This window comes from Bombyx mandarina, chromosome A1, assembly GCF_030267445.1.
Source record: "Bombyx mandarina strain Sakado chromosome A1, ASM3026744v2".
Lineage (NCBI taxonomy): Eukaryota > Metazoa > Arthropoda > Insecta > Lepidoptera > Bombycidae > Bombyx > Bombyx mandarina.
In genome coordinates, this window is record NC_143234.1 from 6,237,792 (window position 1) to 6,250,101 (window position 12,310).

Sequence of the window (12,310 nt, forward strand, 5' to 3'; positions counted from 1 at the left end):
GTCTTAAAAGTTTTAATCGTAACTTTAGATGTTGTAGATGCAAAAGCACAAAATAAGGAGTTGTATCATGTCACTAAATTAAAGAATTTCGGTAGATTAGAATAAATGCATGTTTTAAAAATATCAGAACTGATTCGTGAAGCAAACGTAGTCTAATTATAGTTAAGTAACGGCTTAAAATGCATTATCTAACCATGCTCACAAATTTAATGCTTTGGTTGATTCTTAGGAGATACCGAAGGTACAAGGTGGTAAATTCGAAATGCCACAACTTAAGAAAACGGTTAAGAAGAAAACAGATGAGCCTAAAAAAGCTACTGTTGATGGCAAACTCAATTCTGATGGGGTAAACATTGTTTACGGTATTGTGGTGTAGCTTCGTGGCGTCCCTATCTCTTTTCAAAACTTCCTTCCAAATGTACAAATTTCTATACTATACACACAAAATATCCATATATCAAAACAGACAAATGTAAAATTGGAATACTGAAACTCATTTATAGTGAATTTTATGAATAAATATACCCATCAGCATTTTATGCTATTTTTAATAAATACTTTTCCAAGACTTGTACATTTGCAATCAGAACACTGTGTAAAATATTTTCTGCGTTCATCCCTTCGTAGGGGTTCTTTTTATGTTCTTCAGTATCTGTGTCAGTTGTCCTAAAATGTTTTGCCACGAGTCGCATGTTGCATGTTTATATGTGCTTTATATGTTTCTTTTATTTTAAATTTGAAAGGCTAGCAGTTGGACGTTCCTACATAGTACACACTATGAAGGTATCCAGACACATTAATATTACGCCAAAGGTAAAATTTGCATCTTTCTCAAGGTATTAAAACAGAATTTAGTCCGAGTTATTTATCAGTAAATCCTTCTCGTTTACCTACGTCCAACTACAAGATTAACTAAAATATTAATCTCACGATAAATTACCTTTTTAATTTTATTATTTTTCTCATGCAATGCTTTAAACATCAACAGTATGAGCTTGACTTTGTGGATGACTATGAGAGGCCTGTACTGGAGAAATATGAAAAGATTAGCCCGACACCAATTGTCAGGGAGAAAAAAGAAAAAGAAACTAAGGTAAGCAAAAGAAAAAAAGGCGAAAATATTTCCGTGACAACAATACTTTTCAAAATTTTGGATTCTAGTGAGATAGCTATTTAAATACAGAAGTTGATAAAAAAGGGAATATTAAAGATGATTTAAATGAAACAGGTGGCAATGTCTGCACAACAAGCACAGCATCTCGAAGTAAAGGTAGAATTTGTCCCCTAAACTCAATAGGCATGTCAAATTAAAATTGTAAAGCATTCAAGACCTTATTCCAAAATCTGATACTTAAAATGGAATATGATATTGAATATTAAACATTTTTCCATCTTGTGAATACCATTGTCCTTATGTGAAGTCCATTGTAAATTTTCCACTGTTTGTGAATTACTTTCGTTTAAATTGCTGTGTTAATAAATCTGTGTTTTGTTTTCTTTAGACTGAAAGCAGAAGAACTTCGATTCAAAGCGAGGTTTGTATTATTATTCCCCTTACTTTTTTTTGTTTAGTGTTATTTCCTAAATGCTTGTAAATAAATTAATCAATAAAACATATTTTTACTGTAAGAAGCTTTTAAACTATCATGACTTAATCAGCCATTGGAAACGCAGTTTCGCCACTGAGAATAATGGACAAGATACCTTAGTTCCACATGTAAAACAGAAACACAAAAATCCCTCACTTCATTAACAAGATAATTATGTTGCTATAAAATAAACCAATGAATTACAGCAGGCCTAATTAATGTCAGAGATGCCTCATCGCGTTAACATTAAGCTTCATATGAGATTAGTGTTCTGCAATTTATGATATTTCATTTAACATTTTTTTTTATATTCAAAGGTTAAGGAAGAAACAAAATCAGAAAGTCGAAGAAGTTCTATCATCGAAAACAAAGCTGTTAAGGTATGATCTATTAGCAACATGAGCATTACTAGTGGTCGTTGGATAATGGCAAAGTACATAATATTTCTGTATTACCAGATTACCATCATCATCTAGGTACCTTGACTACATAAAGAAAAAATACTCGAAACAAATACATAAGAAGTCTTAAATGTTAGTCGTGTTACGATTGTGTCGTATTTCAATGCCATATTGCTATTAATTAATAAGAAAATTTACCACAATTTCATCGCCTTTTGAGTAAATACCCCATGACTTATCATCATAAGATATAAAATACCCTTTTAATATATTATTTAGTATGGTAATTCATCAATAACTTCTCAGCTCACAAAAGAAACTGCCGAATCTAGAAAATCTTCTATTTCTTCTGTGGCTGAACAACAAGAAGTTTCTACACTGAAAAAATCTTCAGCGCAAAGGGTATGTGCTATTGTATTATGTATTGCGATAGTAGTAAAAACGATTATAGTTAAATCGTTAGTTAGTAATTTGACTTCGTAATGCTTGATCATAGGTATTATTAAAAGCGTCTTAAAAGTAGCGTGTGAATTTTAATTTAGACATCCCTTAAAATAACAGAGTTGGAAATTTCCCTTTTCAAACAGATCTCCATTTTAGTAGCTGTTATTAAACTCCATAATAAAAATTTGGGTATTTTATCTCCATTAGAGTGATTCAATAAATAAATTATTTAAATTTGTTGCAAATTTATATTTGTAAGTTCAATTTTCAGTTATTTTTACTGAAAAAAAAGAAAGTACTTAATTAATTTGCAAAAAACGATTAAAGTTTACGGCAATGAGAAAAAACATCAAATTTGCAGCAAATTTAAATTAGATCCCAATGTAGAAGAAGGCGACGCATCCCATGACGCTTATTTATATTTCCTATTAACTTGCAATTTTTAGACGAGCATTAAAGCAGCAGAAGCCAGTGAAGTGGAGCAAATAAAACTAAAAGTAAGTTGGAAAAATAACCGAAAATGCATGTCTAAGGCCTCATGAAACCATACGAGGTCAACGTACTGTATATGTCAATTTTGTTTGTAATGCTCCGTAATAATTTTCTTATCATAAAAAAACAAACCTGTTTGTTAAGTAATGTTTTCTAATAGATATTCAGTGAATAACTCTGTGTTTAACAAATGAACACTCACGATAAGAATAGAAGAAGAAAGAAAAACGTTTTAGAATTTACATGTTAGCATTATTATTATTTTTGTATCTAGGATGACGGTACATTGAGAGTTGAAGAAAAGTCAGAATCTGATGATAAACCTACAGATAAAACATATCCATGGCGACGCACAAAAACAGACACACAGGTATATACACTTATACATTTACACTCAAACTTATATTACATAATTCAGATAGTACATAACACTTTACACTACTCATTGCTAGGAACCGAAAGAAGGTATTGAACCGAAACGCAAAGAGAGCTTAGAGAGTCAAGAGCAAGTCCCGAAACGCCGACAAAGTAAAACGGAGGTAAATTTTAAGCTAGGCCACATTTATTGTGCAGTTCATCTAATGTGATAGTATTAAATGCTTTTGTTACGTAGGAAAACGAAACTGTTGAAGAAGTCGAAAAGCCTAAGCCAAAACGAAAATTATCCACGCAACGTGTGCGTCCCAAAAATTGTTCAAAGAAAGCAAACGAGGTAGAACTTTTCACACATAGAAAGCTTAATATTAAATTCAATGTAGATTATGTAATTATTATTCTACTTTTGAAATAGGAAAACGAGAGTATTGAGGAGATAGAAGTCACAGAGAGAACTACTAAGCCAGAGGAGTTAATTGACAAACAGACAGATACAAAACCTAAACGTAAACCTAGTGCAACCGATGAGGTATATCATAGTTTAACAGTCTTATTTGATTTAACAGTCATTATTTTTTTATCAATGGATTAAAACATAATTAATTCATAACTTTTTGTCAGAACAAAGAAAATATACCAGAAAACAAACTAACTGAAAAAACAGATGTAAAACGTCAAGTTTCTATTGATGAACCGTTAGAAACTACTTCCTCTTCACGTTTACCGAGTCAAGTTGCCGAGGTATAAACGAATTACGAATAGTTTTTTATTAAATTTTTAAGTAAAAAGCCACTGACTACATATTAATGATTTAACAGGATGGCGATGATAAGATAGTTGAACATAAGCAATCAAAAAGGCGTGTTTCAGTAGATAGACCGACAGAGCCAACCTATCCTTGGCGTCGACCCAGTAGGGCTGATGAGGTATTTTAGATATCATAAAATCAGTAATTAATTAATTGACATATAATTTTGTTTAATATGAAATGTCCAATTTAACAGGATTACGAGATGATAGATATTAGTAATCGACAAGAACCAAAGACTCCTATTGAATCTAATGATTTCCAAACACCTTCAGATGAGCTCAATAAAACTGAGGTACTGTTTAGATTTTTCGATTCACTTGCTAATAATAATTTAATTGAAATTCGGATACAATAGTAAACAATTTAAAATAAAAAGGCCACTAATTGAATAACTTATCTATCAAGATATAAAAATTAATAATAAGAATAGTCTATGATAAGAGATTAATTTTATTATGATATTTGTATAGGAAGAGAAAAACAGACCCGAATTACCTGAAAAACCGAAAGATGAAATAAAAGAGTCGATTGAACAACCTAAATATCCTTGGCAACGACCCAAAAAAGCTGTCGAGGTAGTACTCATTTCAATAAAAAAAATATTAGGGGTTTTAAAAAAGGATTATAACATTTATTCTGTAAAAATAGGTAAAGAAAGAAACAGAGGCTACTGACAAATTAAACGACGAAAAGAAATCGCCAAATCAGCCAAAGTACCCGTGGCAAAAGCCCAAGAAAGTTGACGAGGTAGGACATGAGTCGTTATTAACCGGGTAATTCGAAATATTTCTCATTAATAAGTCAATCTTAGATCATGTGCGTCACGTCACATGCAAGTGGACATGAAATGTATTTCAAATTGTTAATTCTTCCTAAGAAATAGTAATTTTAGCATTGGCTACATTACTACTGGGCACATAACCGAAAAAACATGGCCATTACTAAGCTACATCATTTACACTACATACATATAATTTTATTACATAAATACGTAGCAAAATTATGCTTAAATCAAATACATTTATATTACAACTAACTAATTAAAATTAACTTTAGGAGCCGGAAGCTACTAAACAAGTACCACAAACAAAAACAGATGTCACAGAAAATACGAAGGTATTTTATTTTCAATATACTTCTTCGATTTAGCGAATAATCAATACACAAACACACTAATCCCTAATTTTATTAGGAGCAAAACGGCACACTCAAAACAGACAAAGACAAACACTTGAAACCTTCACAATTACCATTCTACATGAGACGAAAGTCACAAACAGAGGTAGTAAATATACACACTATTATTCACTTTCACAAAAATGTATACACTGCACTGTACTGTACTGCACACATTTCACTTTTGCATAATCATCTTCTTTACGATGTTACAATCTTCATGAATACTTCTTTAATTGTCTTGGTATTTTTAGTATCAATCTATTAATAGGTAAATTGTGTTATAGGAAATTGAGGCACCTTTCCTTAAAAAAATTGAACCTAAAAAGGAAAGTTTAGATGACCAGAAGGTAAATCGCATTTAATGCTCAATTTTAGATTAATATTAAGTATGCATAAATTAACTTTTACATTATATCAATTTTTCTAGCCTCAAGTGGATAATGATAAAATTCCCGAGAAAATACAAGTAGAATTAGATTCTACAGATATAAAGGTAAACACAAGTATTCCATGTAATTAAATGGCTCGAATAGAAAATAACAAACGAAAAATTCATTATATAATTCAAATTTAATAGGAACCTGACACTCAATACAAAACTGACACTGTACAAGACAGACAATCACCATATCCGTGGAGGAAACAACACACACAGGTAACATCTACACACTTCTTAATACACACAAACACACGGATTTATCCTCTTTTTCTGAAATAACGTAAAATCGATTTCATTGATATTTCAAAGACAATTGTCATACAAATTTAGGAACCAACACTTGCTCCTCCGGAGCCACAAACGAAAAAGGACGTTCCAGAAGTAACATTCTCTTGGCAAGTCATCCCCGAAATACCCCAGGTAGTCCTTGTCAATTAAGTCTTGAAATACATCGAGTCCAAAATCAAGTTACGTAGTTCTAATACATGCATAATTTTGATTAGGCCGAACAAGCACCGGAATTAGAGGATAAAATTAAACCTAAACTAGTCGATACACCAGAAATCACAGCGCCATGGAGAAGACCACGTTCGCCACAGGTACACTCACAATATGCACCCCGCAAATACATATAACACATACAAACATACATACATGCACAAATTTTATGTTTCTCAACTCTCACATAATCTGCAGAAGCAAAAGAAATGCATGGTTTATCGTCTTATTGTAGTAATAAGGAATGTGATTTTTCTCAACACGAAGCGCGCCTGTACGATCGCCAATAATTAAATTTCTCTGTAGGGTGATACCACAGATGGAAAAGACGAACCTAAGCCAGCTACATTAGGAATACCACAGCCTGCTTTTATCAGTCCCGAAACACCTAATGAGGTATACACGTTGGTACAAAGAATAGCATCGTAGGCACTATAGAATTGCACTTGTGAACTCCACTGCGAGATTTTTCTAGCACTTACACTATTTGCACTAGCACTATTTTCTTCGGATATATTTTATTGGGTTGTAGACACTGTAGATTTGCACTTATGAACTCTGCTTCGGGATTATTTTTAGCACTCGCACAATTTACACCGGCACTTTACGGATTTATTTCACTGGATTGTATATCGTTTGATAGTTTTCAATGTGTTGTGTTTTAGAATTGGTCATATATTTTTTGTATCTTTTACTCTATAATTATTTGCACATCATGTTGGGTTGTATAGCACACAAAATCAATTAAAAAGCACGAATTGAATGTCTTGCTTAGTACTGCTATCTTTGTTTATCTTTTTCCGTGTCCTTGTTTTATTAGTTTATACTTACGCTTATACAATTACGGAATTCATTAATTTTTGTACAGCTTCAAAAATATTTGTCAAGATATGTTTATAACACTTTCAGAGATATCGGTAAGTATCGAATGTTCTTTGGGGTTTTATTTTTATATTATATGGAAATGTAAAAGGTAGTAGATAAGAAATTTATTAAATAAAGCACTTATTATTTAATCTGATAAATCGATATATTAAAGTATGTATATAATACAGTTTACAGGTTTACGGATAGTATTTCTGGAATTGAACGTGAATATATCCATGTTTACGAATCCAAACAAAACAAATTTCTCAAGCTAATTTTAATTACAGAAAGTGGCTGTAAAAGAAGAAAAAATCGAGGAAGAAGCAAAGAAGGCTAAGTTGTCATCTGTCAAAAAGAAGGCCGAAGAACTTCCCGAAATTCCAGATTACGAGAGACCTGATCTTGAACAATACGAAAAAATTTCGCCGACACCAACTACAAGAGATAAACCGGACAAAGATAAGGTAGGCATAAGATTGTGAAGCGAATGCAATTTGCCCTAGAAAAACAGTTCGAAAATAAATTAAAACATTTTTTACGTCCAGCCGGTTCCTAAGGTACCTGAAATAAAGGCACCTGAAGAGAAGCCAGCTGCACCCAAAATTGAGGTTATCCGTGAGAAATCGCCGAAACCAGAAATGCCCAGGAAACCGTCATTGGTGCCGGGCGCCCCAGTGGGTAGACGTGGTTCCCTAATTCCTCCACCCGAGGAAATGGGAAGACGTCCTTCTCTCATTATAAGCGACGAGGTATGTATACTCCTAACAGGCGCAATATTAAAGATAAGAGGCACTTCATTTTTAAGATTAATTCAACAAAAATATATGGTATAGTCTATAATGGAGGTATGAAAATCAATATATTTTTTAAATTTTTAATTGTGCCGTCTACCTTGTAGTTTTAGACACAGTACTACACACCCACAGTACGCATTTAAAATCACTCTTTTAATTGATGAAAATCTGCTTAAAGTATATCTAATATTAATTGAAATGTTATTAAAACTCTAAGATTTGTAAACTTTTGTTCAAATTGGATGTAATTTAGTAGATGAGTGATTCAAAATGCAATTTTACACACCACATATCTTTTAATCTGTAGTGTAGTCCCTATTCTCTAAAGCCGAACCCATAACATAGATATTCCTAGACCCATGATAAAATGCATAATCATCTATATAAAGGTGCTTCGGATTATATTCTATAGAGTGTACCTCAAATGCTTCCGTAGTGACAACTGAAAGTTGGATTGAAGCTTAAGTCCTTAAACCCCGCTTTTAGATTAGCGTTTACACCAAAATCTAAAACAATGGTAATAAATAGAAATTTAGAAATATTAAGATCGTGCAAAACGTAATCCACAGGAGAATAGAAAACTAAGACCTGGTGAGGTGATTGAAGAGAAGAAGGTAAAAGCAAAAATGATTAGGATATTACGTGAATGTTAAATTGCCGTGAAATACATTTAACTGTATCTGTTAAAGAAATTAATGCATTTGCATCCGACGCGAGAACACTGTGTTTGGCACCGTCTGGATAATTTCATATGCCGATTTGAAAACATTTATCATCTTATAAGATTCAAATGGCAGCTATGCAATTATCCAGAATTTAAAATAAACGAACGTTCTGTCGTCAACAGCACAATGCTAAATTGCACACACTTGTGAAGTATCCGCACACAGATAAACCGCACAGCTTGTCAGCACGATACGCACACCAAATAACGGGCACAACGATTGGTTACATCAAATCTTTATGGATTTGGATCTTTATGGCAGGAATGGTGTGTTAAAGAAGGCTTCTCTTACACATCACGAAATTAAAATAGGACACTAACATCAACGATTAACATGGAGATTATGCAATACATAACGTAATAACTATCGCACATGCTGGCTAGGTTTTATAATACAACCTTATAATCCGAAAGTTAGGTAGTTAGGAAATGGTTCGGCAGCGGAGATGTAGGTGCAAAAAAATGTATAAAATTTTATGAAACCGGGTCATTATCGATGTTTTTTAACAACAGGTCACCAAATTGCGTCCTGGAGAAGTTATAGACGACAAAAAGGTGAGATCGATTGGGTCTGGTCACATTTAGGTGGACGTTGCTCGCTTATGCCAAAGCATTTTATCTTTTGTTTTATCTTTATTATATTATTATGTTACACAGAAACATACAATTATACACGACTAAGATAAGACCACAATGTACATTACAAAACCCAATTACACTTTTAAAGAGTATCTGTACACATTTCAAAACACATAAAGAAGATACTGATCAAAGAGAAATAAAAAAACTCCTTAATATTAATTAGTCTTCTCTTCTAGTAAATGTACTTAATCATTACCTAAATGTCTACTATTCTTTCTACTCTTGTACCTTTTGTTAGATGTTCTTTAGATGTTCATTTCCGCTTTGCCGACCAGCATTTAAGATGTAGTACAAAGTCGCTGGAAATTTCCTAAGTCCATGTGAAAACCGAAACAATTTAATATAGAGCTGTCAGGTCTAAATTCCCTTTCGGCGTTAGTGATCTTCAACGGTATTCACATAGACAGTGCTTTTAGTTTCAAAAAGAATGGCTTTAGTTTTACGTTTCCGTTTTCTGATCTTGGTTGTAAAAAAATTTAGCTTACATATTTACTATTTACACTGCCCTTCTCTTCCTGCTGCCAGTATTACATGCACGAGAACATTTGGCCGGCACTAATAAACTCAACCAGACGATTAACATAAATTTTGTTTGTTCAACATTAATTTGGATTCCGTTAAATTTACATTGAAATTCTATTTGTATATATAATTTTCGTTTTCTATATTGGCACTTTTGAACTAATTGACATACGCTAAAATAATGAACGGTTTAAATAAACGCTGACAGGTACAAATCAACAACATACAATAACACATTGACACATCACAGAACACACATTTTAATATAACTTTATAATGTACAGGAATTATCACGATATGCACAATTAAATTAACAGAGAATGTATTTACTAAACCTTTTTTTTTTTTTTTCTTACAAAAGAAACGCGGCAGGCCGGGTGAAGTCACAGACGAGGTATCTAATGTGTGGAAAATATATGTTTAGATGATTTTTTTATATGTCATAGATAAAAGTATACGTTAATAACGTGGCTAACATAGAATTTTCAAGTGTTAATTTTATACGTTATTACAAGTATTCAGTGTTCAACTGAATAATAAAAGGCCTATATATGTAGAGATTATTTGTACGGTAGCTATATATATGTTTATTTAAATGTCGATTTTCGTAATTAAATTTGTATTAGAATATTACAGATAGTGCTACTAATACCTGAACAATAAAATAATCATAAACGAGCCAAATTAAAAAAAAAAATGTTAGCATCCAAATAAAACCAAACTTAAAATTGCATGCCATTTTTTTAATAATAGTAACGGTATATTCGCAATCAACAATTTTGAGATAGATAATATATTGAAAAATGCAATGCAACTTTAAATAACAACACAGTTGAATATGAAAAATCGTCATCAAAAAGTTCATTGCGAATATATAGAAATTCCAAAGCACTAACGACACGAAGCTTTAGCACCGGTTTTGAAATAATGATCATTACGTTATGTAATGTCAGTAGTTTTATAGTATTAATAAATCCCAAAGAGATGCCACAAAATAGTGAAGTATTATGAAAACACGTTGAAAATCCTAAACAAGGGATCCCCGTCAAAATTTTTGCGACAAATAAAAGAATCCGTGATTAAATTTATCACTAAATAAACGTTTTCATTGTTAATCTATTAAAATCATCAGTAATATAAATTCGAAGCAACAAAAATACCGAAATTACATATAGACCAAAAGAGAACCGAAAATTGTTAACTGATTATTTAATTTGTAAAACTTTAGAATCATCCAAAAGCACCAAACGGCTGTAGCAAACAACTATATTAGTTTGTGTCACACTGAGAGTCTCCTATCTGGAGACAACATAAATATTAAATGTCATATAAATAATAATGTGTGCCGAGATAGTACACCTGTCCGAGATTATAACTTTCGGAAAGATGACGCAGGCACGTTAGAGGAAGCATGACAATCGAAAGGTTCAGACGTGCCAGAGTTTCATTGTATGATTGATGTTTAACTTATATATATTGGTCTAGAAATTATGCCAAGTAATCTTGAAAACTCACCTCTAAACTGATGATAATTATTGCCAACGTCGATGACACGTGGGCGGAGCGTTTCAACGTGTTGGAATTCTCTAAAGCTACGGCTGTGAAAATATAAATTTAATTTGTATGTCACACTTAAGAAATATTTTGAGGTTTTCCTAAAAATTATAGGGACGTTTTGATATAAGACGTCAACGTGTTAAGATTTAATAAAAAATTTAAACATTACTAACAGCTATAGAGCTTTATATTAATAATCTTATGTATTTCTGACTCAAAATCCAAGCGGATGTCTCAGACAATTTAAGATTCTACGTATAAATTCGCCACACCGTTAGCGAAGCGGTAACCGCCGTTTTACGAATTTCTATATTTAATCTTTTAAAATGTACTCATTTTCTAAAGCATGTCATCATAAAATGAAACTACAAAAGATCGTCGCATATAATAAAAGTCTTATAAATTAAAAAAGTTGGATGTAATAAAGTTTACATTAAAGAAAACGAACAAGATAACGTAATAATGAAGGGAAAAAAAAACGAAAGTTCCGTCGATAATAAAACCCTGAATAACAAGAATGACGGAATTAAACACGATATAAATAAAATGAAATTCCGAATAGAAATAGATTCTAGATTGGCTATGATTGACATAACGAAGACATTGAGGATAGTACAAATACCTAAAGACCGCGTGGGAAGGCACGCAGCCGGCACACTTGTGAAGTGGTGGCAGATAATAGAAATCTAAATAAAAACAAACCTGGCAATTAACACCGTTGGCAACAAGATCCTTAACTGAATTCTGAAAGGTTTTCAATTACCAAATTCAGAGATTAAATGTGACTATAAGCCCGAGATAACGTAAATAGAGCAGTTAAACCGTGGTTGCTGGTAATTTTCATACTGTTCTGCTTGTGGGTAGCGAAATAACTGCTATGTCAATGGTTGGTCTGTAAAATCATCGGTTCGTGAGCAATGACGCTATTCAAGACATTGCAGTCGTTGCCAACGATGACAATCATCAAATTAATGTG

General features: G+C 32.3%; 1 protein-coding gene across 10 annotated transcripts in view; it reads left to right on the top strand.

Annotated features, from left to right (window-relative positions):
• bent (projectin protein bent) overlaps positions 1 to 12,310 on the top strand; it is a 155,731-nt gene that overhangs the window by 48,958 nt on the left and 94,463 nt on the right. For 3 of the 10 annotated variants that reach the window (XM_089739460.1, XM_089739466.1, XM_089739467.1), the window contains 27 exons: positions 230 to 346; positions 989 to 1,093; positions 1,229 to 1,270; positions 1,503 to 1,535; positions 1,907 to 1,969; positions 2,297 to 2,392; positions 2,881 to 2,931; positions 3,201 to 3,296; positions 3,379 to 3,465; positions 3,540 to 3,638; positions 3,717 to 3,830; positions 3,923 to 4,042; positions 4,120 to 4,227; positions 4,306 to 4,404; positions 4,583 to 4,687; positions 4,761 to 4,859; positions 5,169 to 5,228; positions 5,305 to 5,394; positions 5,576 to 5,638; positions 5,719 to 5,784; positions 5,869 to 5,946; positions 6,061 to 6,150; positions 6,234 to 6,329; positions 6,535 to 6,624; positions 7,383 to 7,559; positions 7,641 to 7,844; positions 9,127 to 9,168. In XM_089739460.1, coding sequence (XP_089595586.1) covers positions 230 to 346; positions 989 to 1,093; positions 1,229 to 1,270; positions 1,503 to 1,535; positions 1,907 to 1,969; positions 2,297 to 2,392; positions 2,881 to 2,931; positions 3,201 to 3,296; positions 3,379 to 3,465; positions 3,540 to 3,638; positions 3,717 to 3,830; positions 3,923 to 4,042; positions 4,120 to 4,227; positions 4,306 to 4,404; positions 4,583 to 4,687; positions 4,761 to 4,859; positions 5,169 to 5,228; positions 5,305 to 5,394; positions 5,576 to 5,638; positions 5,719 to 5,784; positions 5,869 to 5,946; positions 6,061 to 6,150; positions 6,234 to 6,329; positions 6,535 to 6,624; positions 7,383 to 7,559; positions 7,641 to 7,844; positions 9,127 to 9,168 — 2,490 coding nt within the window. Of the gene's footprint in view, positions 1 to 229; positions 347 to 988; positions 1,094 to 1,228; positions 1,271 to 1,502; positions 1,536 to 1,906; positions 1,970 to 2,296; positions 2,393 to 2,880; positions 2,932 to 3,200; positions 3,297 to 3,378; positions 3,466 to 3,539; positions 3,639 to 3,716; positions 3,831 to 3,922; positions 4,043 to 4,119; positions 4,228 to 4,305; positions 4,405 to 4,582; positions 4,688 to 4,760; positions 4,860 to 5,168; positions 5,229 to 5,304; positions 5,395 to 5,575; positions 5,639 to 5,718; positions 5,785 to 5,868; positions 5,947 to 6,060; positions 6,151 to 6,233; positions 6,330 to 6,534; positions 6,625 to 7,382; positions 7,560 to 7,640; positions 7,845 to 8,458; positions 8,504 to 9,126; positions 9,169 to 10,138; positions 10,172 to 12,310 lie in introns of all 10 variants that reach the window. The other 7 variants (XM_089739465.1, XM_089739458.1, XM_089739459.1 and 4 more) reach the window with 7 other exon arrangements.